Genomic DNA, 26,330 nt, shown 5'->3' on the forward strand with positions numbered 1-26,330 from the left:
CATGTAGTACCCCTTTGTAACTCCCCTCCTCATGTAACCACCCTCACCAATGTATCCACTCTCACTCATGTGACCCCCATGTAATACCCCTGCGTAACTCCCCTCCCCATGTAACCACCCTCACCAGTGTAACCACCCTCACCCATGTGACCCCTATGTTATCGCCCTGCGTAACTCCCCTCACCATGTAACCACCCTCACCAGTGTAACCACCCTCACCCATGTGACCCCCATGTAATACCCCTGTGTAACTCCCCTCCCCATGTAACCACCCTCACCAGTGTAACCACCCTCACCCATGTGACCCCCATGTAATACCCCTGTGTAACTCCCCTCCCCGTGTAACCACCCTCCCCATGTGACCCCCATGTAATACCACTTTGTAACTCCCCTCCCCATGTAACCACCCTCACCAGTGTAACCACCCTCACCCATGTGACTCCATGTAATACCCCTGTGTAACTCCCCTCCCCATGTAACCACCCTCACCAGTGTAACCACCCTCACCTATGTGACCCCCATGTAATACCCCTGTGTATCTCCCCTCCCCGTGTAACCACCCTCACCCATGTGACCCCTATGTAATCCCAATCCCTCGTGTGTAACTCCCTTCCCCATGTAACAACCCTCACCAGTGTAACCACACATCATAGATGCTTCAAATTGATAACAAATTCATTTCCTCAACTTTGATTTTAATTTTGATACTGGCTTAACTTCAATTCACAGTAATAAACATTAAAATGGTACAATTATGACAATAAGAAATGTCAAACTTACACCACCAGATTTATTGAAACAAGCCCTAGAATATAAGCAAAAAAAACCCCTCTCATTGGTCACCTACCTTGCTAGGGTCCAGAGGGCAATCACTTAAATGTAACACCGGGCCTGGATGGGTTTTTCTTGACCTGTAAATAACAAAACATCGAGACTCATTAACATGTATATCTTCTCCGCTGCATGGATATCCTAGGGTCTTTCCAATTTCTGATGATTATAAACATTAACATCCAGACATCAACCAGAGTGCAGTAGAAATATTGGAACATAAAACTTTCATTTCGGATTAATACTCGCCTTATGCATCGAATTCACAACAGTATGGATGATTTTTCCGTCTACTTTTTGTAATGCATGCACAAAGGTTGCATTCAGTCAGTATTTAACATGTTTTCAGGGTGAATTTTGCTTAGCTCTCAAACCTCTCTGTTGTTTCATAATTTTCATTTTCAGAGTTGAGTGCAGATTTTGTCTGATTATGTAAGAATATCAGCAGGAACTATATTAGAAGATTTCCTTGTAGCTTTGTCTTTCACATTTCTGACAGTGTAAAATGTATAAGATTTGGTCAGTTATTTAAAGAAATAAGTAAGGACTGAATGGTCATGTTTTTGGTCAAGCTATGTGACAATGACCTGTGCTCTGAACAGTAAATCTTGATTAATGATATCAAATTCCTTTTAAAGAAAAAGTGCTGATAAAATTGGTTTTACACAGTTGTGATAAAATTGGTTTTACAAGTGTCAAATTACATATATTACAATATTAATTACACATCTTTTGTGGCAGGCACTATATCAAAGAAACAATGTGAAACAATTCAAAAGTCCTTGAATATGTAGTGGCTGACTGAGCTAGTAAAATGCTTTCTTAGGTTGCTCCAATTCTGGATCTTATATAGCAGAGTTGGTAAATAGCAAATGATTGAAAGCACTAGCTGAAGTATTCAGGCTTGTTTATCCAAGTCTAAATTCAGTGACTGAATATGGGCGCAGACTTACTGGCTTAGGCATCCTGTGGGCTATACGGGCTTTATTGCACAGAGTGGAGACTTACAGGCTTATGGCTTTGTTCCACATGATGACATATCCAGAGAGACTAAAAGACTCGATATTGACGACATGTACATTGCCCTTGTCCGTCCCCACGTACAGCCACTTGCTTTGGAATGACAGGTGACAGCATGTTATCCTGGAAACAAAGCGTAATCATACAGGAATTGTGCATGGACTCTACCTTGTTTGGACTGTAATATAAATATTATATTGCTGAGGAAACTAATTGAAATGCATAAAAGTCTGCATCCTATCACAATAGCTCACAAATTTTGTGCTCAGGCGAGCTGAAAATGGTTGGCAATATCTTGACAACAGAAAAATAGAGCAACTAAAAATTCTCAAATTAAAGCTACAGTCAAACCTGTGTAAGTGGCCAGATGGGAGATTTCTGCCATATAAGCTTTGTTTAAACAGGGGTATATTAAATATCTTTTAAATGACAAATGACAGGCATTACATTGTCAACTATTGCTGTAATTTTAACCTTGACATTTGAAGAAGTTGTTAAAATAACTTTATTCCAAACTAATAAATGGAATACAAAAGAAACATGTTAATAAATATACATACATTTATGCAATTTCTCAAAATCAATGCATAGTACATGTACATGTATACAAACAAGACAGCTTGCGATAAACCTGATTAGATAATTGCAAAAACAAAAACATTTTACCAAAAATCAAATCATATCACTTGCTTCACACCAGTATCTTATCTAAAGCGCATGTATAAATCCTGTGTAAACCTAATCCCCTCTTCTAATAATAGTACATAGACTCAGCACGTTTATTCATCGTCTAAAAGTTTGGATTTATATTTCTGTCACCATAACCAAAATTTAAAAAAATATATCATACACTATGCATAGTAAATGTTCATTCGTGAAAATAGAAATCCAAGCACTTTGACAATTAAATTGAAAAGAATATAATGCGCAACTCATTTCTTCGCTTCAAGGGACGATGCAAACTGTAAATCTAGAATAACCAATACTGTAAATGACTGGGTATTAGACGCCCTTTTTTCCCTCATATTTCGATGCAAAAAATGCCTGCGTATAATACCCAGTAACAATTTTTTTAACTTTTTTTCTAAGGTTGATTTCAAGCCTAAAGTTTGTTTAGATTTATGTAGAAAGGGATGTTACTCGCGTCATATTAATCGAGTATATGTGAGTTAAAACGGCAGTTGAAGATCGGGATACGGTATATCGTAAGACGTTTAAAATTTAAACAAAAATATTTTTCGATTAAAGTTATTCAATATTATTTTGTATAATAAATTGAATTGAACAATAATTAAACTTGCATATATAAAAAAGCAAAGTTGGGCACTGTCAAAATATTTTTTGTCAGTTGTACAAGAAGGTGTGAAAAACTCGACTGCTTTTGACCTGTTTATCAATGGTCATTAACTATTTATTACGCCTGTAAGTGTAAATCCTTCATCAAGTTAATTAAAACACCATTTTATACATGCATTGAATTGAATAAACACATTCTATCGGCTTTAGATCAAAGAGTCACACTGTGTGACGTCACATAACTTACAGTTATACCCACGAGGATCTCGTGGAGAGCATGGACATTGCTATGCAGGTTTATGTAAAACTGTACGATTATTGCTTCTTACAGTCTATAAGTGTGGTACAAGTTTGAAAGTTTATTGGCAGATCGTTTTACAAACATGTCATGTTTATGTTTTCTTAATCCCTTGATTGCCCTTGTTGTTTCTTTAATCCTCCAATAAATATATCACACTTCCTTTTCAATAGGCAATAAATCGTTTAGGATGGGGTAGTAACTAATTAACTTGTCACAGTGGTGTATATGGTTAGATAATCTAGCCAGGCATTGTAAAGATAAAAATCAACAATCTTCGTCTGTGAAACTTGGTAACTGTGAAAGTTATGATTGATGTCCTTTGGGTGTCCGAAAATAAGGTACGCAAAATAAATTATTTTGGAAAATAATTATGGACCCAGTGTCCGAACTCTTTTGTGAATTACGGTACTTTATTCTTTTCTGTAGGTGTTGACATTTTGAGATCAAACCTGTACAACATAAGGTTTTTGCATAACTTAACTTTTCATTCTCAACAGTTTATCATTGTATGGTTTTAAAGATAACCGTCGCCATTTTCACGAAAAAAAATAATTTGTCACTGTCAACAAACAAGGTGGCCGAAAATGCCAGACGATTTGACATATTTTCTATTCGTCTTTTAACCAAAAACATAGATTAAAAGTTTTTTCTTGGACTTTTCACAGATTTTTTTTCCCTGCGTCTAATACCCCCTATCATCTTATACCCAGTCATTTACGGTAATCAAATTGTTGGCATTTGATCATTAACTTCTTAATTAATAATATTTGTTCAAGTATCTATTCAATAATTGTGTAATTTGGATCAAAACATTCCTGAAAGTGTTATAAACATAATTCCTCAATGAGTAAACATGTGGGGCAATCGCGTGGTGTAATTTGTATTTTGGTCGCAAGACAGATCTGAGGCCATCATATTTTCCGTATGATTCCATATATTTATCAGTGCGTTGGAAAACATGCCATCTAATTGTTTATCGAAGCGTGACTATTAATTGGTGGACGTGACAGTGACAAGGGATTAGTGCCGGTCAATTAGTGCCAAAATGGCTTCATGGGATCAAAGATTTGCGACCGCATCCGCTTTAGACAGTTGGCCGCTTAATGCATGTACTTCATATAGCAAAAATATACGGGATTAATTTGGAGTGGCCGGGTAATATAGGTGACCTTATAAAGCGGCCATTCGACCAGGTTTGATTGTATCTATGGAAAATGAGTACTACGCAAGCTTACCTTTCTCTTTGGAATTTTAAGGAATGTACAATTTCTGGCCGCTTCTGTCGATAGTTCCAAAGATGTATGTTGTCATCCGAACAGAATGTGACCAGTGCTCCCTGAAATTACAAGTCAATAAAAACAATGGTTTTAAATTTATTCATTTCATATATATTTTAGAATCCAATCTAGCAATATTATATTAATTCAGTCATATTAATCACGCTTTGTGGTGCATCAGTCAGGTTGTTTTACAGAGTGATAGGAAACTAACTTGTCTGCCTTATTGACAACAAACTCAACTGATTACTCGCATGCACCCAGACTGGAAATCAAACCTGGAACATCTTGGAATATATGGTGCTAACCACTGCACTATTCAGACAAACAAAGTAAGGAATCACCCTCTAATTTCCATGTATATATACAAATTACTTGCATAAATGTGTCTGTGTTTTGTGTAAAGTGCACGTCAATGTTGTACAAGGGCTATTTTTAAGTATCACAGCAAACATTTATTTAAATAATTGTTTAAAACAACTCTTGATATTATTTTTGATGAACTTGAATTTTCTCTTCTTATTCACCTTTTCCTGAACCCCATCAATTAAGTGGGTGTTTTGTATCTACTGGGGGTAACAACAGCTGCTGATACGTTTACTCAATGACATCTTGCCATTAATCTCGTCCCATGTCAATAAGCATGTGTTAGACATCAATACTACTATTATATTACTTGTCTGATGAACAATCTTCATGTGTTCTAGCTAAAATGTATTTATGTATTAAGATAGCCATTTAAAATAAGCGATGAAAGTTTCTATTGAAATGGAAATTTGTTAATTGGAACTGAGCAGGTTCCATGTTCAGACTGGTGTGTGCCCCTGATCCTCATTGCAGTTATAGAGGTCGTTACATAGCTGCAGCCAAGACTTTCTCTTGTAAAAAATAAAGATTAAGTAAATGATTAAAGGACTTCCCAAGCTTCAGATGTAGTTTAACACTGTTGCAGTGTAGGGTGGTTAAGGGTGGGGTGGTTAAGGGTGTGTGGTGGTTGTGGTTGAGGGTTCATGATGGTTGTGGTTGAGGGTTGGGTGGTTAAGGTGGGGTGGTTGTGGTTGAGGGTTGGGTGGTTGAGGGTGTGGGGTGGTTGTGGTTGAGGGTAGGGTGGTTGCGGGTGCATGATGGTTGTGGTTGAGGGTTTGGTGGTTGAGGGTGTGGGGTGGTTGTGGTTTAGGGTAGGGTGGTTGAGGGTGCATTATGGTTGTGGTTGAGGATAGGTGTGGCTAAAACATACCTCATTCACTAGGAATAGAATCTGGAGGACAGAGACATCAGCGCCATGGTGACAGTGGAGGTCCACACCTGGCTGTCCAAATCTGTCGCAATGTCAAGGAATCAAATCATGCTGATATCTAAAGTAACACAGCTGTAATTTTGTTAATGTCAATCATAGCAGTTTAAGTTACCTAGGGCTTAATTAAGTATGTAAAAATTAAGTCAAAATTTTAATCATTTTCAGATAATATTAAGTAAGTTACGTAATATACAAAAAACATCCCAAAATGGCCGTAATAGAGCATTTGATGTCAAGGAAGTTCATCCATCCTCTGTACATCACATATCATTTCCTGTATATATTACATATCCAGTTACTTAACCTTTATGTACAAATTACTATAAACTCAAGTACTAACCGACATGCATGATTTCAAAATGCCCAGAAGTCATGAGTTACAGCTATATAAACCAACACATAAACCTTCTATCATCTTATGATCTAATAAAAATTGGTCCTATAAAATTTCAAATGTCATTATTTGACTAATATGACACACATTGGTCTGAACCAACAAATTTAACAACAAATAATTGAACTTTTCAACTGTAGGACTTCAAAAATGTTGGTCATGTTTGTATTATATATGTATGTTCTTTTGCTTCTGTATTGGCTGGAGGCCTTTCGCACAATTAACTTTGAACTGTATTTTATCATAATTTAATTATGACAGGAGACATTAATTAATTTATTAGCACAATATATACTGAACATTATATATGATCAAAATTTGATAATAATTATATATTGACTTTGATGGGGATTGCACCAAATACCATGGGTATACAAAGAGTTTTATTGAAGAGCATTTGAGCCTCTGAAACAGCCAACCCCCTACACAAAAAGGGGATAGCCCATAGAGTTTAACACAGTATAGCGCAAAATAGTCCAAGGCCTAAATGGAATTTCTAGAGACCCAGAAGATATTTTCCTAGCCTTGGGACGTGATAATGAAGCTGCTGCAATTCACGCAGACTCAACAACGCAACAGCACAACAATTCATCACAGCTGTCCCATGTATTCTTATCCCAGCCATGGGGAGCCTCTGATTCATGCAACCAAACATATGACCAAATACACACAAATTGCCATGATTTGCCGGCAAAGTTCCGCTACTTCCTGTTGTTATATCCTCTATATTACAACAGGACTTCCAATCATTGTGTCTCGGAAAGAAATTTGTCACACAAACGGAAGTGTAAAGCCAGCATGCCACCAACCAAGGGGAGAGATTCACTTCCTACCTCTAGATGGAAGAAAATGAGACCATTTTAATGTTATTCTGCGTTATTATTCTGCTAACTCTATCTTAGTTAAAGTATTTTTTTGAATCCAATTGTTTGAGAATCAATATCAGAGCAAATTATAGCACAAATGCCTTTACAGTAAATGTATCATGTTGAAAAAGCATCAACCCACGTACAATTTCATGGAAATCAGTCTTCCCGAAATTGTAAAAATTCTGCCTGTCCACCGGACAGGCACTTTGGAAGTTTTTGCCTGTCCGAAAAAATATTTGCTTGTCCAAACAAATATGTCATAGTATACATAAAGAGTAAAAAAAATGAATGTCAACTGTTTTTAATGCTTTCCGGATTTAGTTCACACAAAAAACAACAACATATAAACACTATATTGACATGTCGTTAAGTAAAAATAAACACACTTGGTCCCGCAAAAAAATATTTAAACACCGCCGCCATTAAGGTGCTTTCTGGTTTTTCGGTCGTCCGGTAATTCCACCAACAGCTGCCATTTTGACTGCAGACAAAGTAAATTTTCGATTGTACTTTGTTGCAAACCAAGAACCTATCAAAACTGTTTAAATAAAATGCCTTTACTGATGAATCGTATTTACTCGTTTATCCCCGGGAATCAACATCATGATAGCATATCGGAAATCCGAAACGGCCGACTTTTGGTGATGTTATGTGACGTCAATATCAGTATGGGATTGACTAACTACTGCAAAGGCAAATAATCAGCGGAAGTTCTCAAGACAGTTCACTTTCAAATACCTTTTCGCTATTTAGTCGTCTCAAAATATGTCGGTCATCCGGACCGTAATTTTCGAAAGACCTGCCGGACCCGTACAAAATTTGCCAGACATGTCTGGCGGACCGGCACATTTCGGGAAGACTGGGAAATAGTTAGCAAGACTTCACCAGAAATAATTATTTGGGTCATTTCAATACAACTGTCTCAGCATTTTGTAGACTATTGAACTGTGAACAATAATGTACATGGATTCACCATCAGCCCACTGTCATAATGGCAAGCAATAGACCCTTAATAATGAAACAATACGAGGGCTGTATATAACATCAAATGCATGGCTATATACTGAGATGTCAGAGTAAATTACTTTTTATGATTACTTCCATATTGGTATTGTCGAAGAAGAGGAAAGGATGATTAGGTAGGTCAAGTCACAGCGAGTGGCCCTTGATTCATGGGTCGGCAGCCAACAACATCTTGATAAGGCTGTAATTGAATTTCTACACAAACAAGCCACACAGAGTAAAGCACCAGTCTATACAGATTAAGCATCAGTCAACAGTCGGTCTATACATAACAAGCTTTCATCAGAAACAATGATTGTTCCCCTATAGGGTTCTTATTTAGAAGAAATTTAAAAACTGTAAAATATGAACCAGGAGCAGATCAAGGAATTGACGTTAGAGGGGAAAGTAACTTAGGGGTGAACCTTTTTACATGCGCCCCTCCCAACGAACTGAAACTATAATGGCATTTGCATGGGGTTTTGGGGTTACTCCCTCAAGAGAATTTCAACCATATGTGGTCAGATATGGTGCATTTATTTTATTTCTTTTTTTTCCTATATCTATATAAAAAGTTAACTTGGAGAATTTTAGAGGGGGGCAAGCTAGTGTGAACAGTCGTTCATGTATAAGGCAAAGGCGAAGATGGTGGACAGAAACATCAGCTCTTGGGTTCAATGTTGAGAAGATATGTGTCAAGTGGTTGTGATATCATTCATATCACATGCGCGTTAACGAAGCACACACAAACAATTTTGGAAAAGTGCAAATTGGAAAAGATTCATCACAGATGGCCATTTCTCCCACCAAGAAAAATTACTGACAGAAATTCTTATTGTTACATACCAAGATAGGGAAGTCATAAGTATATGATCCGAAAAAAGAAGTTAAAAACAAACAAAGGGCAATAACTTAACAATTACCAAAGACAGAATATCATTTCTGTGTAAAGCACTTTGCAGTTAATATCTCAGACTTTTAGATTAATGTGCCAGACAAAAAAATAGAAATGCTGCATTACGAAGAAACCATGTTTTTAATATAGGCAATCAGAAGTTATAGCCAATTAATTTCATGTACAGTCAAACCTGTATTAAGTGGCCACCCTTGGGAAATGATCAAAGTGGCTGCTTAAGACAGGTGGCCACTTAATCCAGGTTTGACATTTCCGCTATTAGCTTTATTCAGAGATGGAGTAAATATCTTAACCACCACCTCACACCACAATAAGTAACATCTGTATAAATATTATTGAAGAAGGTTGAATACAAATACATTTTATAGATAAAATAAATTTATTTCAAATTTATAAATAAAATACAATAGATAAATGTTGATACAAGGCATAAACAAAACACACCACATATCAGTCTACACATTTCATGCTTACGTAAGAAATTGATTTGAGTCCTTCCACAGTTAAATTCCTTGGCAACACTTCGGCCACTACGGCCGTTTTCTAATAACTTTATAAACTCGACACGTTCTTTTAGAGTCAAACACTTTCGATTAGTCTTAGTTTCAGCCATAATCAAAGGTAAAAAAATATCAAGAACAATGCAATTGTAAATAGAAAAATCAGTGCACTTTGAAAAATAATATTGAAGTGCATAAAAATTGTAACTCGTTTCATGCCTTCGAATGACAACGCAAACTGTGAATTCATAAAAACCGGTGTTTTTGTCGGTATTTAATAATTATCTTCGTAACTATTTAATTATCTTATAAATTGTGTCATTAATTTTGTCAATTCTGATCAAAACATTCGCAGACGTGTACCGTATTTTCTCGACTATAAGACGGGGAAATTGGGTCCCGATTTTTACCCCCAAAGTAGGGGACCCGTCTTATAAGCGAGTCGATAAAATATTAAAAAAAGATTCAAGTCAAAATCAGTTAAATTTTACATAGGGTATTCATCTATCCCGTCTATCGTCTGCTGATATAAGTATGGGGCAATTAAGTAAACAACAACACGAAATCTCTTCACCGCGCGTGCTCTGACGTCACACAGTGTACCGTTATATCTGCATTTTTTCTCATGGCGCGTGTCAGTATAATTAGTTTGACAGATATATCAAATCAATAAATTGGAATCTTAATATGATGTAGGTACCTAACTGTGAATTTGATTAAGCAAACAAATGACAATGCGAATATGAATCCTTTATGTTCGTCGCCAATCAAGGGACAATATTGCCTAAAGCATTATTGCTAAACAAACAAATATTCATGCCTCGGCTTTTCGCAGTTATGTTATTGAAGCCATTTATTTTGCCGAAGAACTTCATTGGTGTCTTCAATAAAAAAATAAACTAAAACAAACATATGTTGTTATTGATTAATTATTACAATTTCGATAAGTAACGACCTGTCCTGCAAACTTATGTACTCATTTTTAACCTACCTCCAAATAGAGAGCTCACAGTTGACCGCCATTTTCTTTGAGTAAAACAAAACAGTTACCGCGAAAGTCGATAATTGTCCTTTGAGCTTGAACATTTTTACACATTAGGAAGAATTTTGCATTTTAGATTTGCTTAAAAATTTGCGAAACAAAAAGCACCAGATTTCATGGGCAAAGTTAGGGGGCCGTCTTATAAGCGAATCGCCTTATAGTCGAGAAAATACGGTAATAAACATGATTTCTCGATGAGTAAACATGCATGGCAATCGTGGGATGCAATATTCATTTTCATTGGATGATGGAGATACCCGAGGCCTTCGTTCTTTCCCGTAAACTTCTATACGCAATTAAAATTGTGTATTGGAAAACTTTATAAGCGGACGTGTCAGTTACAAGGGATTAGTGGCCGCTAATTAGTGTTTATATGGCTTCATGGGGACAAAAATTAGTGGCCGTGGCCGCATTAGACAGTTGGCCGCTTAATGCACATACATTATATAGTAAAAACGTACGGGGGAATTAGGAGTGGCCCGTAAGGCAGGTGGCCATTTAAAGCAGGTGACCGTTCAACCAGGTTTGACTGTATGAGAAGCAGTCTAAGTTAACTGGGTTGAAAACATTTTCCTACTTTAAGTTACACTGACCTTGACCCCATTCCCCTCAAAAGCATTACCAAGCTATTTCTTCACATAAGCTACTTAGACACCAACTTTCATCAATGTCCATCAATACTTACTGAGGTTGTTGGGCAGAAACCATTTTTCTATTTTAGTAACAGTGAACTTGACATTGACCCTGACCCCCTCAAAAGCATTACCAAGTTCGCTCATCACATAAGCTACCTACACACCAGCTTTTATCACTATCCATCAATTCTTACTAAAATTTAACGGCAGAAACCATTTTTCTCTTTTAGTAACAGTGTCCTTGACCTTGACCCTAACCCTCTCAAAAGCAATCCCAAGCTAGTTCTTCACATTAGCTACCTACACACCCAACTTCATCATTATCCATAAAAAAAATTCTTAAGTTATTTGGCGGAAACTATATTATTATCTATACATATATGAAGTTTGAGGTCAATACCTCGAAGACTTTGAGTTATGCTCTGGACAAAGTTAAACAAAGGGCAAGAAATCTAAAAATACCATAGACAGAGCTATGGTTCCTGTACAATGCACTTCTCATCCAGAAGATCTATCTGTATATGATTTTTTATGTGAATATTGGAAAGACTCGATGTAAAAATCATTAAACCATATCATGTTGATAAGTAATGTGCATCTGCTCTTGTAAATAAATCTTTCCCTCAAAATTAATTGAGTTTAAGCCAGTGGGTGTTAACAAGAGATGTTTGTCAAACATTATGCCACCCCCTGAGCGCCATGTTGTCAGGATTAAATGGACAATTGAATGAAATATGCATGGACCGAAATGACAGCTGATTTGTTGCTGTTTTAAGATTATGACCATTAAAGTGTGAGGATAAAGTCATGACCTTTGACTCTATGAACTCAAAATCCAGAGTCATCAGCTGGTCACCAGAAACCTAAATGTCAAGTTTGAGGGCCATGGGTGCAGGCATTGTCAAGTTATCACAACACAAGTTTTTTTCGTTCAAGGTCACTGTGACCTTGACCTTTGACCTGATGACCCCTTAAATCATAAGGGGTCATCTACAAGTCAGATGCAACTCCAAGTCAAGTTTGAAGGCCATGGGTTCAGGCATTGTTGAGATATCACTCTGACAACCTTTTACCATTCAAAATCACTGTGACCTTGACCTTTGGCTCTATGAATCCTAAAATCAATAAGGGTGATCTACTTACTGGTCAGGCTTAACATCCATGTCAAGTTTAATGATCATAGGTTCAGGCATTGTTGAGAAATCAGTGGGGGAAGATTTGTTAACTTTTTTGCGTTAAAGGCTACTGTGACATTGACCTTGGCCTGATGACCCCCAAAGTCGAAAGGGGTCATCTACTGGGCAGGCCCAACCTTCATGTCAAATTTGATGACCATAGGTCCAAGAATTGTCGAGTTTGCTTTCAAGGTCACTGTGACCTTGACCTTTGACCCCTAAAATCAATAGGGGTCATCTACTGGTCAGGCCCAACCTCCATGTCAAGTTTGAGGGCCATGGGTGCAGGCATTGTTGAGTTATCACTTGGACAACCTTTTATCATTCAAGGTCAATGTGACCTTGACCTTTGGCCCAATGACCCCTAAAATTAATAGGGACAATATTCTGGCCAGGCTCAATCTCCAAATCAAGTTTGAGGGCCATGGGTGCAGGCATTGTTGAGTTATCACTCGGACAACCTTTTACCATTCCAGGTCACTGTGACCTTGACCTTTGGCCAGATGACCCCCAAAAACCATAGGGGTCATCTCCTGGTCAGGCCAATTCTCCAAGTCAAATTTGAGGGCCATGGGTGCAGGCATTGTTGAGTTATCAATCGGACAACCTTTTACCATTCCAGGTCACTGTGACCTTGACCTTTGGCCCAATGACCCTCCAAAACAATAGGGGTCATCTACTGGTCAGGCCCAACCTCCAAGTCAAGTTTGAGGGCCATGGGTGCAGGCATTGTTGAGTTATCACATGAACAACCTTTTACCATTAAAGGTCACTGTGACCTTGACCTTTGACCCATTGAGCCCAAAAAACAATAGGGGTCAGCTACTGGTCAGGCCCAACCTCCAAGTCAAGTTTGAGGGCCATGGGTGCAGGCATTGTCACGTTATCACTCGGACAACCTTTTACCATTCAAGGTCACTGTGACCTTGACCTTTGGCCCAATGACCCTCAAAAACAATAGAGGTCAACTACTGGTCAGGCCCAACCTCCATGTCAAGTTTGAGGGCCATGGGTGCAGGCATTGTCACGTTATCACTCGGACAACCTTTTACCATTCAAGGTCACTGTGACCTTGACCTTTGGCCTGATGACCCCCCAAAACAATAGGGGTCAACTACTGGTCAGGCCCAACCTCCATGTCAAGTTTGAGGGCCATGGGTGCAGGCATTGTTGAGTTATCACTCGGACAAGCTTTAAAATTATTTTACCATTAAAGGTCACTGTGACCTTGACCTTTGACCCGATGACCCCCAAAATCAATAGGGGTCATCTACTGGTCAGCCCCAACCTTCATGTGAAGTTTGATGACCATACGTCCAGGGATTGTTGAGTTATCACTCGGACAAGCTTTGGTCTACCGACGGACCGACCGACCGACCGACATACCGACATGCCTGTGCAAAGCAATATACCCCTCTTCTTCGAAGGGGGGCATAACAAAAAAAACCGACATTAAACTTTCTTATTGACTCAATTAACAATAAAAACGCATATATTTGGTTAATCATCAACATCTGGCAGCTAGCTTACAAAGTTTAACTGTCAACCAAGGGCATTTTAATTCAGGCAATATAAAATGTATACAAATAAATGAAAATCTTCTTCGAACATGTACAAATTTTCTCAGATATCTGATAAAACAGTGCTGTTGGAAGCCAACCTAGAGGACAGTATTGATTGGGCGAGAAAGAGAAATAATCCCTGCCTTAGGACGGCTGTATGATTACTCCCATCTCTGGCTGCCAATGTCATACACAAACTCTTGCCAACACCACATAAACTATTGGCTTTCCTCCGTAGATAATATCTATCCAAGACCTATATATATTTTCTTAAAATTTTCGTGTTAATTTTGCTTTGCAGGAATATTCTTCCAAATGTGGCGACCAATGTAAAGATGCCTAGACTTTCACAGGGAACAAGAATTGTTATTTTTCTATTGGCTTCTAGGGAAAAGACAGCATTCTGACAAAATAAACCCATTTATGGTAATACTGGGAAAATGTATTGATTCCTTCATAAACTCACCAAATTTAATTTTGTTTCCAGTAATTGAAGTGGTAAAGTATTTTTGTGTTTAACCACCTGGAATGCACCAGTCATTATGATCCATCATACCATGGGCTAATTTTTGTAAAATATATATATAAAAAACTATGTTATTGGCAATTTTAGATCAATATCTTAACTCTGTACAGTCAAACAGCGTGTCACACATTGCTGTGAAAGACCTCATTCTAGCAAGGTTTTATTTCTATTTAATTTTATCATAAATTGACAAGTCTTAAAAAGAAGTAAGCCTTATATTCAATGTGTTCTACATGTAGATTATGCAAGAAGGAAAAAACCAATGAATGTGAAAAATGACCTGGATTTTCTACTTTACTGCACTGTGCACTCTCTACTTATATCTTTTCCCCATCACTAGAAAATTTGATCTCGCTGTAAATGTATCAGATTATTGCGAAAACATTAACCTTAAATGTAAGCTTTGCAAAATAATATAAGAAGTGTTTTATTCACCATTTTGGGAATGGAGCTGGGCTGATTGGGAGTAATTTTGACTAAAATATGGAAATTCAATTTTGCTTGTAGAAATGAACAAAAACGATTCCAAAACAAAAACATTAAAATTTGATCAAGTTTGTTTTTCTAAGAACACACAAACTCTTCCATACAAAATGATTAGGGGTCCAATTTTATTTTTAAGGTTTTACCAATTGGGAATGGGGCTGAATGTTGGCCCCCAATTTGGTCAGAAAAACTTACACTGTCATAGGACAGTACGCTCCACTCGCTTAGTCTAACAAACGAATGCATTAATGATGCATTTATGTGCATGACAAAAAAAAACAAGAGTGCCAACTGTCACAAAATATGCCCGTCCTAATTTAGGACACAATAATTGGTGACAAGTGGTTGCAAGTTAAGACAGTTTATGCCAATTAAGGGGTCATAACTCTAAAATGACTGAAATGACATGAACAATTAACAAACCTGAAAAAATATTCTGCTCATACACATTCTGAACAAATTTAGTGATGATTGGAAAAAGGCTTTAAGTAATTGGTCGTGTCCACGATTTTCATCATTTATATAATTAAAGGGCAATTACATTTGAGTGACTCAAGGGATATAGCTGTTTTTGAAACTATATTATACCCATACACATCCTGGCTAAATTTGGGGAAGATTGGAAAAAGGCTTCTAAAGTTATTGAGCGGGCAGCATACTGGATGAGGCACATAAAGCCTGCGCGGCCGCTCACCTCAGGTAAGACTATATTAGGATGATATGGATGTTACCTAACCTGAACTACTGTTTGAAGCATAACATGAATTGGATAAAGGGTATTGGACTTATACGTAAAAATGACAATTTGCCCCAAAACTTTAAATGGATGCCGACAAAGATGCGGATGATGGGGAGAGTATAATAACCAAAATTATTCTTCAAATAGTCGAGCTAAAAATGGCATATAACGCATGTAATGCAATAAGAGCCTTGAACACTAACAATATCAACTGTAATTGGAGAAATTATTGTGGTTTCATTTCACCTTCAAATTAAATTTGAGAATTGGGTATAATTTAAGTACAGAATTAAGTTGAACTATGATTTTTACATTGAAACACTGGTGCCGTTTAAGGATACATTCTGAGGGAGCCAGACTTGGTTCCAATGGCAAGAATATGTTGTACGCTATCGAACGCCATCGCTGTCGGCTGATATGGGAACCCATGACGCACAGTCTGAAAAACAACAAGATGAATATGTAGAGAAAGGGCCCAAGTACATGTTGCTAGGCTTGTGATTATCCAAAACGGACAAGTTAACTAGCAGGCCTTCATTGCATTGGTGTACATTTTCCTTATTTAATTTCAGCTCTCATGTGTTTCCAGCCTGATGGAGACAAAGCTTTAGCTTTAAATGAAAATCCTACTTGACCTTATTTCCTGAATAGAAACAATGCCCCAATTTCTCGAAAAACCTCAACCATAACCAACTGAAGTATCTTATTCATTTAGTAAAATCATGATAACCATGAAAGTAATTTCTTTTAAAAGTCTCAGAGACAAAATGAGAAAATTAAACAAATTAAATGAACATAAAAAGTGTGCTTAAATTGATCAGGGACTTAAGACTGTTTGAAAAATTGGGGCATGAATTAGTACATGACATTGTACAAATGACTTGAGAAAGATTGCCATATGGGGATTGAACATAGACCTGTCAGGTTGTTTTTGCATATATATCTGGACTGGTTGAATATATTCATAGACATGGATCTTAAAAGAAGAGCCTTTTTATCAGTTAATTTCAGTTTGTTTGTTTTCTTTCTTCTTCTTTTTTTTTTGGGGGGGAGGGGATTCTTAAGAGTACTTTTTCAAACAGTTTGGACAATTTAGTTTTACAAATGGAGTAAGATATCAATAACACAGTAAATATATATCAATCAGAAACATCATTTAAATGAATCATGAGATTCTTATTACATAAAAAATAAAGGCTCTTTTGGGAGGAAAAACAGGGTCTGGCCTTTGAGGAAATAGCCAGTACACGCCAGGTATTGGCTTAAACAAAGAAGGGTAAAAAGGCCCTGAAAAGTAAGGAAGAAAGTTAGAACTGACATAGGGAATAGCAGGAAATTTTCTGGTCACTAATCACTTTGTTCATGTAAACTTTAAAACATGTACACATCATACAGGAATATACAACAATCAACAGGTACTATCAAATAACTACTGTTTTGTATTGTTTTTGCATATTCATTTGTGACTGCATAAAGCTTCAATTTATGGTTTGCTCGGTTGAATGACTTTGCTCATGCACTATGGTGTGAAATAAATCCATACCCAGTGACGAAATATGATACTTGTATAATTTTTAACACCAGATCAAACTCGTCATGCATGTGTAGTCAATTATTATTATAAACTACCACCACCAGCTGATCCAAAACTTAACTCTGTATATTCAGTGATCAAAGGGCATAATTCCATCTGTATTTTCAGTGAAAGAGGGGCATAATTCCATCTGTATTTTTAGTGATCAAGGGGCATAATTCCATCTGTATTTTCAGTGAAATAGGGGCATAATTACATCTGTATTTTCAGTGATCAAAGGGCATAATTACATCTGTATTTTCAGTGATCAAGGGGCATAATTCCATCTGTATTTTCAGTGATCAAGGGGAATAATTCCATCTGTATTTTCAGTGATCAAGGGGCATAATTCCTTGGTATTTTCAGTGAAAGAGGGGCATAATTCCATCTGTATTTTCAGTGATCAAAGGGCATAATTACATCTGTATTTTCAGTGATCAAGGGGCATAATTCCATCTGTATTTTCAGTGATCAAAGGGCATAATTACATCTGTATTTTCAGTGATCAAAGGGCATAATTACATCTGTATTTTCAGTGATCAAGGGGCATAATTCCATCTGTATTTTCAGTGATCGAAGGGGAATAATTCCATCTGTATTTTCAGTGATCAAGGGGCATAATTCCTTGGTATTTTCAGTGAAAGAGGGGCATAATTCCATCTGTATTTTCAGTGATCAAAGGGCATAATTACATCTGTATTTTCAGTGATCAAGGGGCATAATTCCATCTGTATTTTCAGTGATCAAAGGGCATAATTACATCTGTATTTTCAGTGATCAAGGGGCATAATTACATCTGTATTTTCAGTGATCAAAGGGCATAATTCCATCTGTATTTTCAGTGATCAAGGGGCATAATTCCTTGGTATTTTCAGTGAAAGAGGGGCATAATTCCATCTGTATTTTCAGTGATCAAAGGCCATAATTCCATCTGTATTTTCAGTGATCAAGGGGCATAATTACATCTGTATTTTCAGTGATCAAAGGGCATAATTACATCTGTATTTTCAGTGATCAAGGGGCATAATTCCATCTGTATTTTCAGTGATCAAGGGGAATAATTTCAACTGTATTTTCAGTGACCAAGGGGCATGATAACATCTCTATTTTCAGTGATCAAGGGGCATAATTCCATATGTATCATCAGTGATCTGGGGCATAATTCCTTGGTATTTTCAGTGATTGTCAGGGGCATAATTCCATCTGTATTTTTAGATTATGGGTGCAAAATTATTCATCTGAAGGTGCTTTAAAACTTAACTAGTTTTCTAACTGAAGTGTATGACATAGGTTTATATATTAGGAGAAAATGGAAATGATTAATCAGGTCTACAATAATAAGTACTGTCACAAGTTGTGGATAATCCGATAATCTTGAACAGTTGATTCACAGTCAAGGATAATGCTTTTGTATGACATTCAAATGAAAACAACAAAATAAAAGAAAACTCCAACCCACCAGAGATACTACAACAAAATAAAAGAAAACTCCAACCTATACTACAATCTGCTAGTCAATTGCCTGAACCGGCTAGTGCAAACCTAATTCAGTCATCAGCTCAGATTTCAACATAAACAAGAAAAACGCACCAATGCAATAAACCCAGAGTCAAGTGTTTAGGTGCAATACTTTTGGAGTTTTGAAAACTGGTTGTGGCAAGGATTTCCCTGATGCAGAAATCTGTGCATCCATGGGAAACCCAAAATAAACTTTCCTTAAGTGTTAACCATTATTTTGTGACCCCCTTAAATTATCACAACCATAAGGGTCACCGTGACTGGAATTGCAGTTGTATAACATCCTCACAAAAACCCTGTTATACCCCATCTTTTATGGAACTGGTATGACCCTGACCTTACACACCAACAGGTTTGTAAACCAATCTGTACCATTCTTAAGTTATTGAGTGGAAAAACTTCACAAATGTGATGAATGATCTCAACTTTTGATTTACTGGCACCAAAATCTCAATGGGGGTTATTCTAGATCTGGTCATGAGCAACATACCAATAAAGTTACATGGTCTTAGGTCTGACATTGTTGAGGTATGGTGCAGACATATTCTTCCAACAAACTTTGTCCATGACTTTTAACATACTGAGCACAAAATCCATAGAGGTCACAATTTAAAGACAAATTGTTTCTGTTTAATCCTTTTTTACTTCTGTATCACATACTATTGCCAAACAATACATTCTGCTTCACCATAATTCTAAAACTTAACACCACAGCAAACTGCACAAAAAACTTCTGCAATACCTAAATTCTCATCAAAATTAAACTCGGGTGAACAAATTAGACTGGTGAACAAATAAGACTGGCAAACAATTTAGACTGGTGTGAAGAATTTTTTTAGACTGGCGTGAACAAATTAGACTCGGGTGAACAAATTAGACTGGTCAACAAATCAGACTGGTGAACAAATTAGACTGGTGAAATTAAGACTGGTGAACAAATAAGCCTAAATTCTTAATATGAGTACATAAAAAATCAACCAGCCATGCCATATAAATTCCATGCACTTATCTAGATCAGCGTTTTCTACAGGAAGAGTGGTTTTAAAAGGATTTAATTTTCCTACCAACAAACCTCTTGAACATCTCTCAGGTAATGCACATATTTTAATGAATATGCATACAACTTTATCGCCAGTAACTTAAAAAAACTGGTACATTTTCCAACATTTTTGTCTGGACAAAATTGACATCCAAAATATCCCACACAAATGTACATGTAGCCTTTATGCTGTTATTACCGTAATTTTGGTATCGATGTTTTGCTCGTAGTTTTTGTCTGGAAGTTAATGTCTTTAATTGCGAAATGCGCAGATAGGATGACTCATATGCATTGACATGTGCAGTATCTTACGGAATTACACCCATTCCCCATAATTTGCATCGTAAACATTTATTGCTCCATTCATTTGAAGTTAATTTCATAGATATCATATATGTATTTCATCTGGATTATTAACACCTAAAAAGTTAGTTACGCTTAGTAATGTGGGTGGAGAAATGTCAAGACGAACTATCAATTGTGGCCCAAATGTGTTATTTTAATAACTTATTTCTTACAGCTGCACTCTCACAGATTGACCGTTTTTCTTTTTTGTCTTGGAATGAGACAATTTTTGTGTAATTGTCTGGAAACCAGTGAAATAAGACTGCTGACTTAAGATCAGATTGCAATTTGTTCATATGTATACATACGGTCGAAAATTGATGTTTAATGGCTAAAAGCTTCCTAACGGTTTAGGAAAAATGAGTTTTGGGGCATATAACATTAATTTTCGAATGTAAACATGACTAATTAATTTTCGAATGCAATTAATTATTAACATACAATGCTGACTTGTCACATTATCTGTAAGACATCAGTTAGAAAATGAGCAATATTTGAATAATTGGTGGTGTAATCTTCCTCGCTTAAGCTTTAAATGAATTTGGCAATACTTTTTTACTATGTAAATTACATCAAACTGACATCTTTTCAGGAAATACTTGGAAGCTGCATTTTATTTTGATCAGTGTGCATGATGTCCACTATATGGATTTGGAATATAAACATCTTTTGTCAAAAGGCTTCATACGCGACAAATATTTCAACTTTTAATTGATCAGTTTGATATCATTTTTATCCGTTCAAGAAATGAAGATATGACTTACAGTTTAAAAATCTACAAGCAATGTCGGACTGTCCGACCTATTTCCATGTAAACAGTAACGTCACACTGCTTGCGTGTATTTAGTATAAACAAGCATTTCGGCAGCTACCCATTGTTATACTGATGGGAAGGTGACAGAGGTCGCAGACTCGTATGTTTATAAACAAAAACAATGAGTTTACACATATTTAACTGTCAAGTATATTGCATTCAAATAAAATGTCTTCCTTTAACCTCATACGCATCAGACAAAATGTCCAGTGTCCAAATGTTTTCACGCACAAGAACAAATTCCGCGGCCGAAATCATATTGCATAGGCCAGGAAAATGAAGGAAAATAGCAAGTTTGACCATTTTATAGAGTACTGAATTATATTTTCTTGTAAAAAAGGACAACAAAGAAAACAACGAAAATGAACATCGATTATTTGTGAATTAAAGCAAGTATTCGACCCAATAATGTCTTCCAATTTTAACAGGCCCGACTACAATTGTATACCCTGATAATTTAAACCCCTTTACGGCAGAATGTTGTATTTTGCACAGTTAAAGTTGCACAAAAACAACATATAGAGTGTGGACCAGGCAGTTTCCTTCATAGCATTTCATCAAATAAAAATACTTCATGTTACACTAATGGTAATCATATAATTTTGCAAAGGTATTGTTGCACAATTAATAATAAAAAAAACAACAACAAAACATTCAGGTAAGGAACCATTTTTTTTCTCTGAATGTGAGCATTTTATCAATAATAGTGAAATTGTACCAGACTGCACCATGTTTATACCAGCCGGGAATTATTATTTTTATCACTCAACAAAATGGAAAATGTCTCAACCCCCAAAATTCGTATATACAGAGTTACATGTTTAATATCATAGAAAAAACAACAACAACAACATATTTTCTTGTCAAAGAAATGTTGTTTTTATTTTATACTTAATATCTGAAAGGGCGATTTGTAGCATACACTGTCATTTAGCGGAATTTACAGGTCCCCGTGAAATTTCAATTGGAAATGTTCAGTATTAATGTTCAGTAAGTTTTTCACAGAAAACCTCCATTTCCATGCAAAAAAATGTCCTTACTCAGTAAAGAATACATTTAATCATCTATATATTTCGATTAAACATGTACAATTCCCGAGTCTGAGACACTAACCACTGGACCACTGTCATTCTTGATGTGTTTACGTTTTCTACAGTACCGATTGCAATTTCTTAATTTTAAGCATATTATTATTATATAAAAATAAGAAATAAATATGCAGTACATGTGAGCACTAGATACACTAAAGGAGCTAATGAATGACAATAAAATAAAACATGATAACAACCTTCGCCACTTGAATGTCCTCAGACCGAATTGTCTCTTCGATATCGGATTCTGATTTCGGAGATGAGCTGCTGACAGATTGTCGGAGACCGTCAAACATCCCCCGAATGTTAAACTTTTTTGCCATTTTACCAGCCATTGTGTCCGGCTACCTTGCAACTTTTTGTCTAATATCTTTCACATTCCATGATGATCGCATAATCAGCAAATATGTTTTGACACTCAACACAAAATTTTCCAGATTTGCGGAAGTTGCCCGGATATCCCAGATTCTGAGCAAGGTTGTCACAATAATAGAATCAATTGTAATAATTTGACGAAATTCTTCGATGTCACCAAGTATCACGTCCATATATTTCTGATATCTAAACCTTATCCCAATCAAATTTCATTCACTAAAATACAGCTTTCAAGTTAAAATTGCGTTTAAATAAGAATATTAATTTGGAATGCATAAACAAATTTCGCCTAAATATTCCTGGTGCAAGCATTTACTGAATTTCAGTATTCTTAGCGGATGGGTTCATATTCACGGAGCATAGAACAGTTTCCTCGGTTGATTAATAGAAAGGCCCATTTCAAAACCTTAACCTAGTCTGAAAAAGTATTTTCTATTCAAACTTTATAGCACATATTTTTAATATATGAAATTTATCTTTAAACTTAGGCAGTGTTGGGTTATATTTCCTGCATTCTCTATTAAGCACAGATGATATCGTTTTGCTGAACTTAATTATTCATAATCCTTCTTAACCTATATACGTACGGCTCCGAAGTATGAGGTTTTCTTGGTAATCTGCAACAGAAAGAGTTCGTTCATTATTTGTAAATAATTAGTCAAGTAGACCTAGAACATATATGTAAATATCAAATAACAAGTCGCAGTCCTACGTTAACGATAATTATATAGCTAAATATAAAGGATTGCTTTGTCGATAATAAGAGCATCTGCATACATATAAAAAGTAAAGGCAGTCAGTTGAAATACACCTGTAGCTATTCCAAATAAAGACAGTAAATGCCATATTTGTAATGTGCTCGAGGATGAGTATTATTTTGTTCTTGATTGTTAACTTTATCTGATACTAGAAGAACATAGATTTATTATGTAAGACCTAATGTGATAAAATTTATAGAATTGATTGGCTCTTTTTCATTGGCTATAAGCAATCGCCACGCTTTGCTGACTCCAGAGAATTTATCAACAGTAAACAGCGAAACGTCCATGATTGGCTGACATTTTCACTGTTTGCACTCAGAGTGAACCAGAGTGTGGTACGCAAATTATCATCACTTTGGTGTACGAGAATGACTGCAGACGGACAGACATACAACTCGAGCAAAAACAATATGATTCTCCATTTATGGGGGCCTTATGAAGACCCTGTTTAATGACAAAAAAGGCTAAGACCCAATATACATATGAAAGCAGCTTATTCATATTTGTTATATGCACTAGAACAATAATTCAATAAGATTGATGGCTGGTCGTTCTTACTTGTCTTTCGTTTTGTCGTACACAAACTTCTGGTTGTCTTTAGTATCCAGTATGCAATTTGAACTTCGATCAGGGATAGGTCAAGTAGTCCAAATTCAAAAACAAACGACAATGAACACGTCAGAAACGTCGTCCGTTACATTCGTTGGCGGGTCAGGGTTATTATTTACCAGAGGAACGAAGTGATTGGGGACATAATCAGTTTAATTCAAGGGAGTTGCTACCCGAATCAACATGATAACAGAGTAAGTCGGTTGGTCCGTTTAACAATGACCAACAAACCGACGGGTGTATGTGTCGAACGTAAGGTCGGCATTCTCCTGTACATGGTGGGTAATATATGATGGAATACTACTAAGCTGCAATATTGATCGTATACAAACGTATACGCTAGGAATCAGTGTTTATAAACATTGAGTTATGTACCACCTTTGTGTAGTCAAAGCAAGTGTCACAAGTTTTGATATGACATGATGTGTTTTAGTTCCTTTCTTTATCAAAGACAAAACTCTATACGGATAGTTACCGTCGCCAAGAGTTCAAGCGGCGTTATACTTTTGAGCATATTTGGACGGTAATGCTAGAATGTATGTGGTCACGGGTCTCTCTCTCTCCCTCTCTCTCTCTCTCTCTCTCTCTCTCTCTCTCTCTCTCTCTCTCCAAAGAGGCATGAGACATTCCAGCCGTAACTGGCCGTCGTTATCCTTGAGAATGATGACATCTCCACAACGTCATTACCAACAGAGGTCGCCGCGGATGTCCCACATCAAAGGAATGTCGTCGAGGATGCTTGGTTGCTCGACGTGCATCACAGAACGGGGTGCCTTCACGAATGACAGGGAGTTGAGATTTAGGTGGTATTATGCTCGCATATTGAAGATTAACGGCATTTTAAACAAGAGTGGCAAATGTGTCTGAACGGAGAAGAAATTATTCTAATGATTGGGTTCACATCAACGAAACAGGTTTAAAGAAGCTGTTTGTCCTCGTCCGAATTGTGATGTTTTACATGATTAAGTAATCTTTTTATCTGCTAGAGAATGATTTACCTGTTATTATTGTTATTATAGAGAAATATAAATACATTGATTTGTGTATTTGTTTTCCCAGTAATACTGATATATAGTTGCAAAGGCTTTTCAATAAATATGAATCTATTATTTTCTAGGGCGCGCTTGTCTCTCATTTGTCTTTATACAGTCCAGACTCGCTATGTCGACGCCGGATATCTCGACTTTCCGGTTGTGTCGACTTTTTTCGCCGGTCCTGAATTTATTCCTTCTTGTTCTATATAAAATAAATTTGCTTGTGTCGATTTTTCTATCTCGATTTTTTCGCTATGTCGACCTTCTATTTCAGTCCCAGTGGTCGAATTTCACACATTTCCCTTGTTCGTTATGTCGAACTTGATCGAGTTGTAGGTGCGAAAATATTCATGACTGGCGGGATGTCGCTAAATTATCGTGCGTGTCACAATAACAAACTGTCATAATTGGAGGTTATTTAATAAGTGTGAAAAATTAAAGTTATTTGTTTATGTTTTTGACTAAAGAGACATTTATTGAACAAGAGACATTTACTGAAACGCACGAGGGCGCCGGTGATATCATGAGAAAAATTCGACAACAATGAAAGTTACGTGACGAAGAGATTCCTCTACACTGCATGTAGAAAGCAAACTTTTTTTAACCAATTAAATGAATTGAATTAAATAAATTTGACACAAATAAATCATTTTTTCAATAATACGTTTGCTGTTTTCACGACGGTAATATGTAACAAGACCGTTCAATAGCAGAAGTCGGACATCGAACATAAATCGAACTCAAATGTGTTGGGATTGGTGATATTTTTTGTAATTCGGATGTGTCGAACGTCGAATGTTCGTTATCTCGACTTTTTCCCTAGGTTCCGAAAAAGTCGACATAACGAGTTTCGACTATATATATATTTCTTTCATGCTTTACGATGAAATATGGGGTTTAAACAGTGAAATAACAAAATAAGGAGTGAAAATATCAACTTTCAGAACTTCTTTTAGATTCCTTTGTTGTTACATGTGCTTCCCTTGATCAAAACAGAACACTGGACTTCAGTAAATTATGTAAAAAAAATGTAAAAAAAAAATAAAAATAAAATTTTTTTTTAATAAATATATAATTGGAAATTAACAACTTACCGTTCATTACCGGTTATCCCGTTTATCAAACATTTTACTGATCTTTGAAGCTGAATGTTCGAACAATTGCTTTCATACCAAACAAATTACAGTCAAAAACAACTGTTCGAACATAAATAAAATTTTATATCATCGTTCAAGTGTATTTTTAACTATTAACCGTTGTAGTACGTAAATGAGCTTCCTGGAGAATTCACACAACAATTTAC

General features: G+C 36.4%; 1 protein-coding gene across 11 annotated transcripts in view; it reads right to left on the minus strand.

Moving 5' to 3' along the window:
- The window catches only part of LOC128236637 (syntaxin-binding protein 5-like), an 81,760-nt gene extending 59,041 nt beyond the window's left edge, over window positions 1-22,719 (minus strand). For all 11 annotated transcript variants that reach the window (XM_052951628.1, XM_052951627.1, XM_052951623.1 and 8 more), the window contains exons 1-6: window positions 22,446-22,719; window positions 16,210-16,307; window positions 5,963-6,044; window positions 4,684-4,784; window positions 1,840-1,974; window positions 848-911 (exon numbers count right to left, since the gene is read on the minus strand). In XM_052951628.1, coding sequence (XP_052807588.1) covers window positions 848-911; window positions 1,840-1,974; window positions 4,684-4,784; window positions 5,963-6,044; window positions 16,210-16,307; window positions 22,446-22,583 — 618 coding nt within the window. In that variant the 5' untranslated portion in view covers window positions 22,584-22,719. The remainder of the gene's footprint in view (window positions 1-847; window positions 912-1,839; window positions 1,975-4,683; window positions 4,785-5,962; window positions 6,045-16,209; window positions 16,308-22,445) is intronic.
- Window positions 22,720-26,330: the final 3,611 nt, after the last annotated feature.

The sequence above is a fragment of the Mya arenaria genome, chromosome 6, assembly GCF_026914265.1.
Source record: "Mya arenaria isolate MELC-2E11 chromosome 6, ASM2691426v1".
Lineage (NCBI taxonomy): Eukaryota > Metazoa > Mollusca > Bivalvia > Myida > Myidae > Mya > Mya arenaria.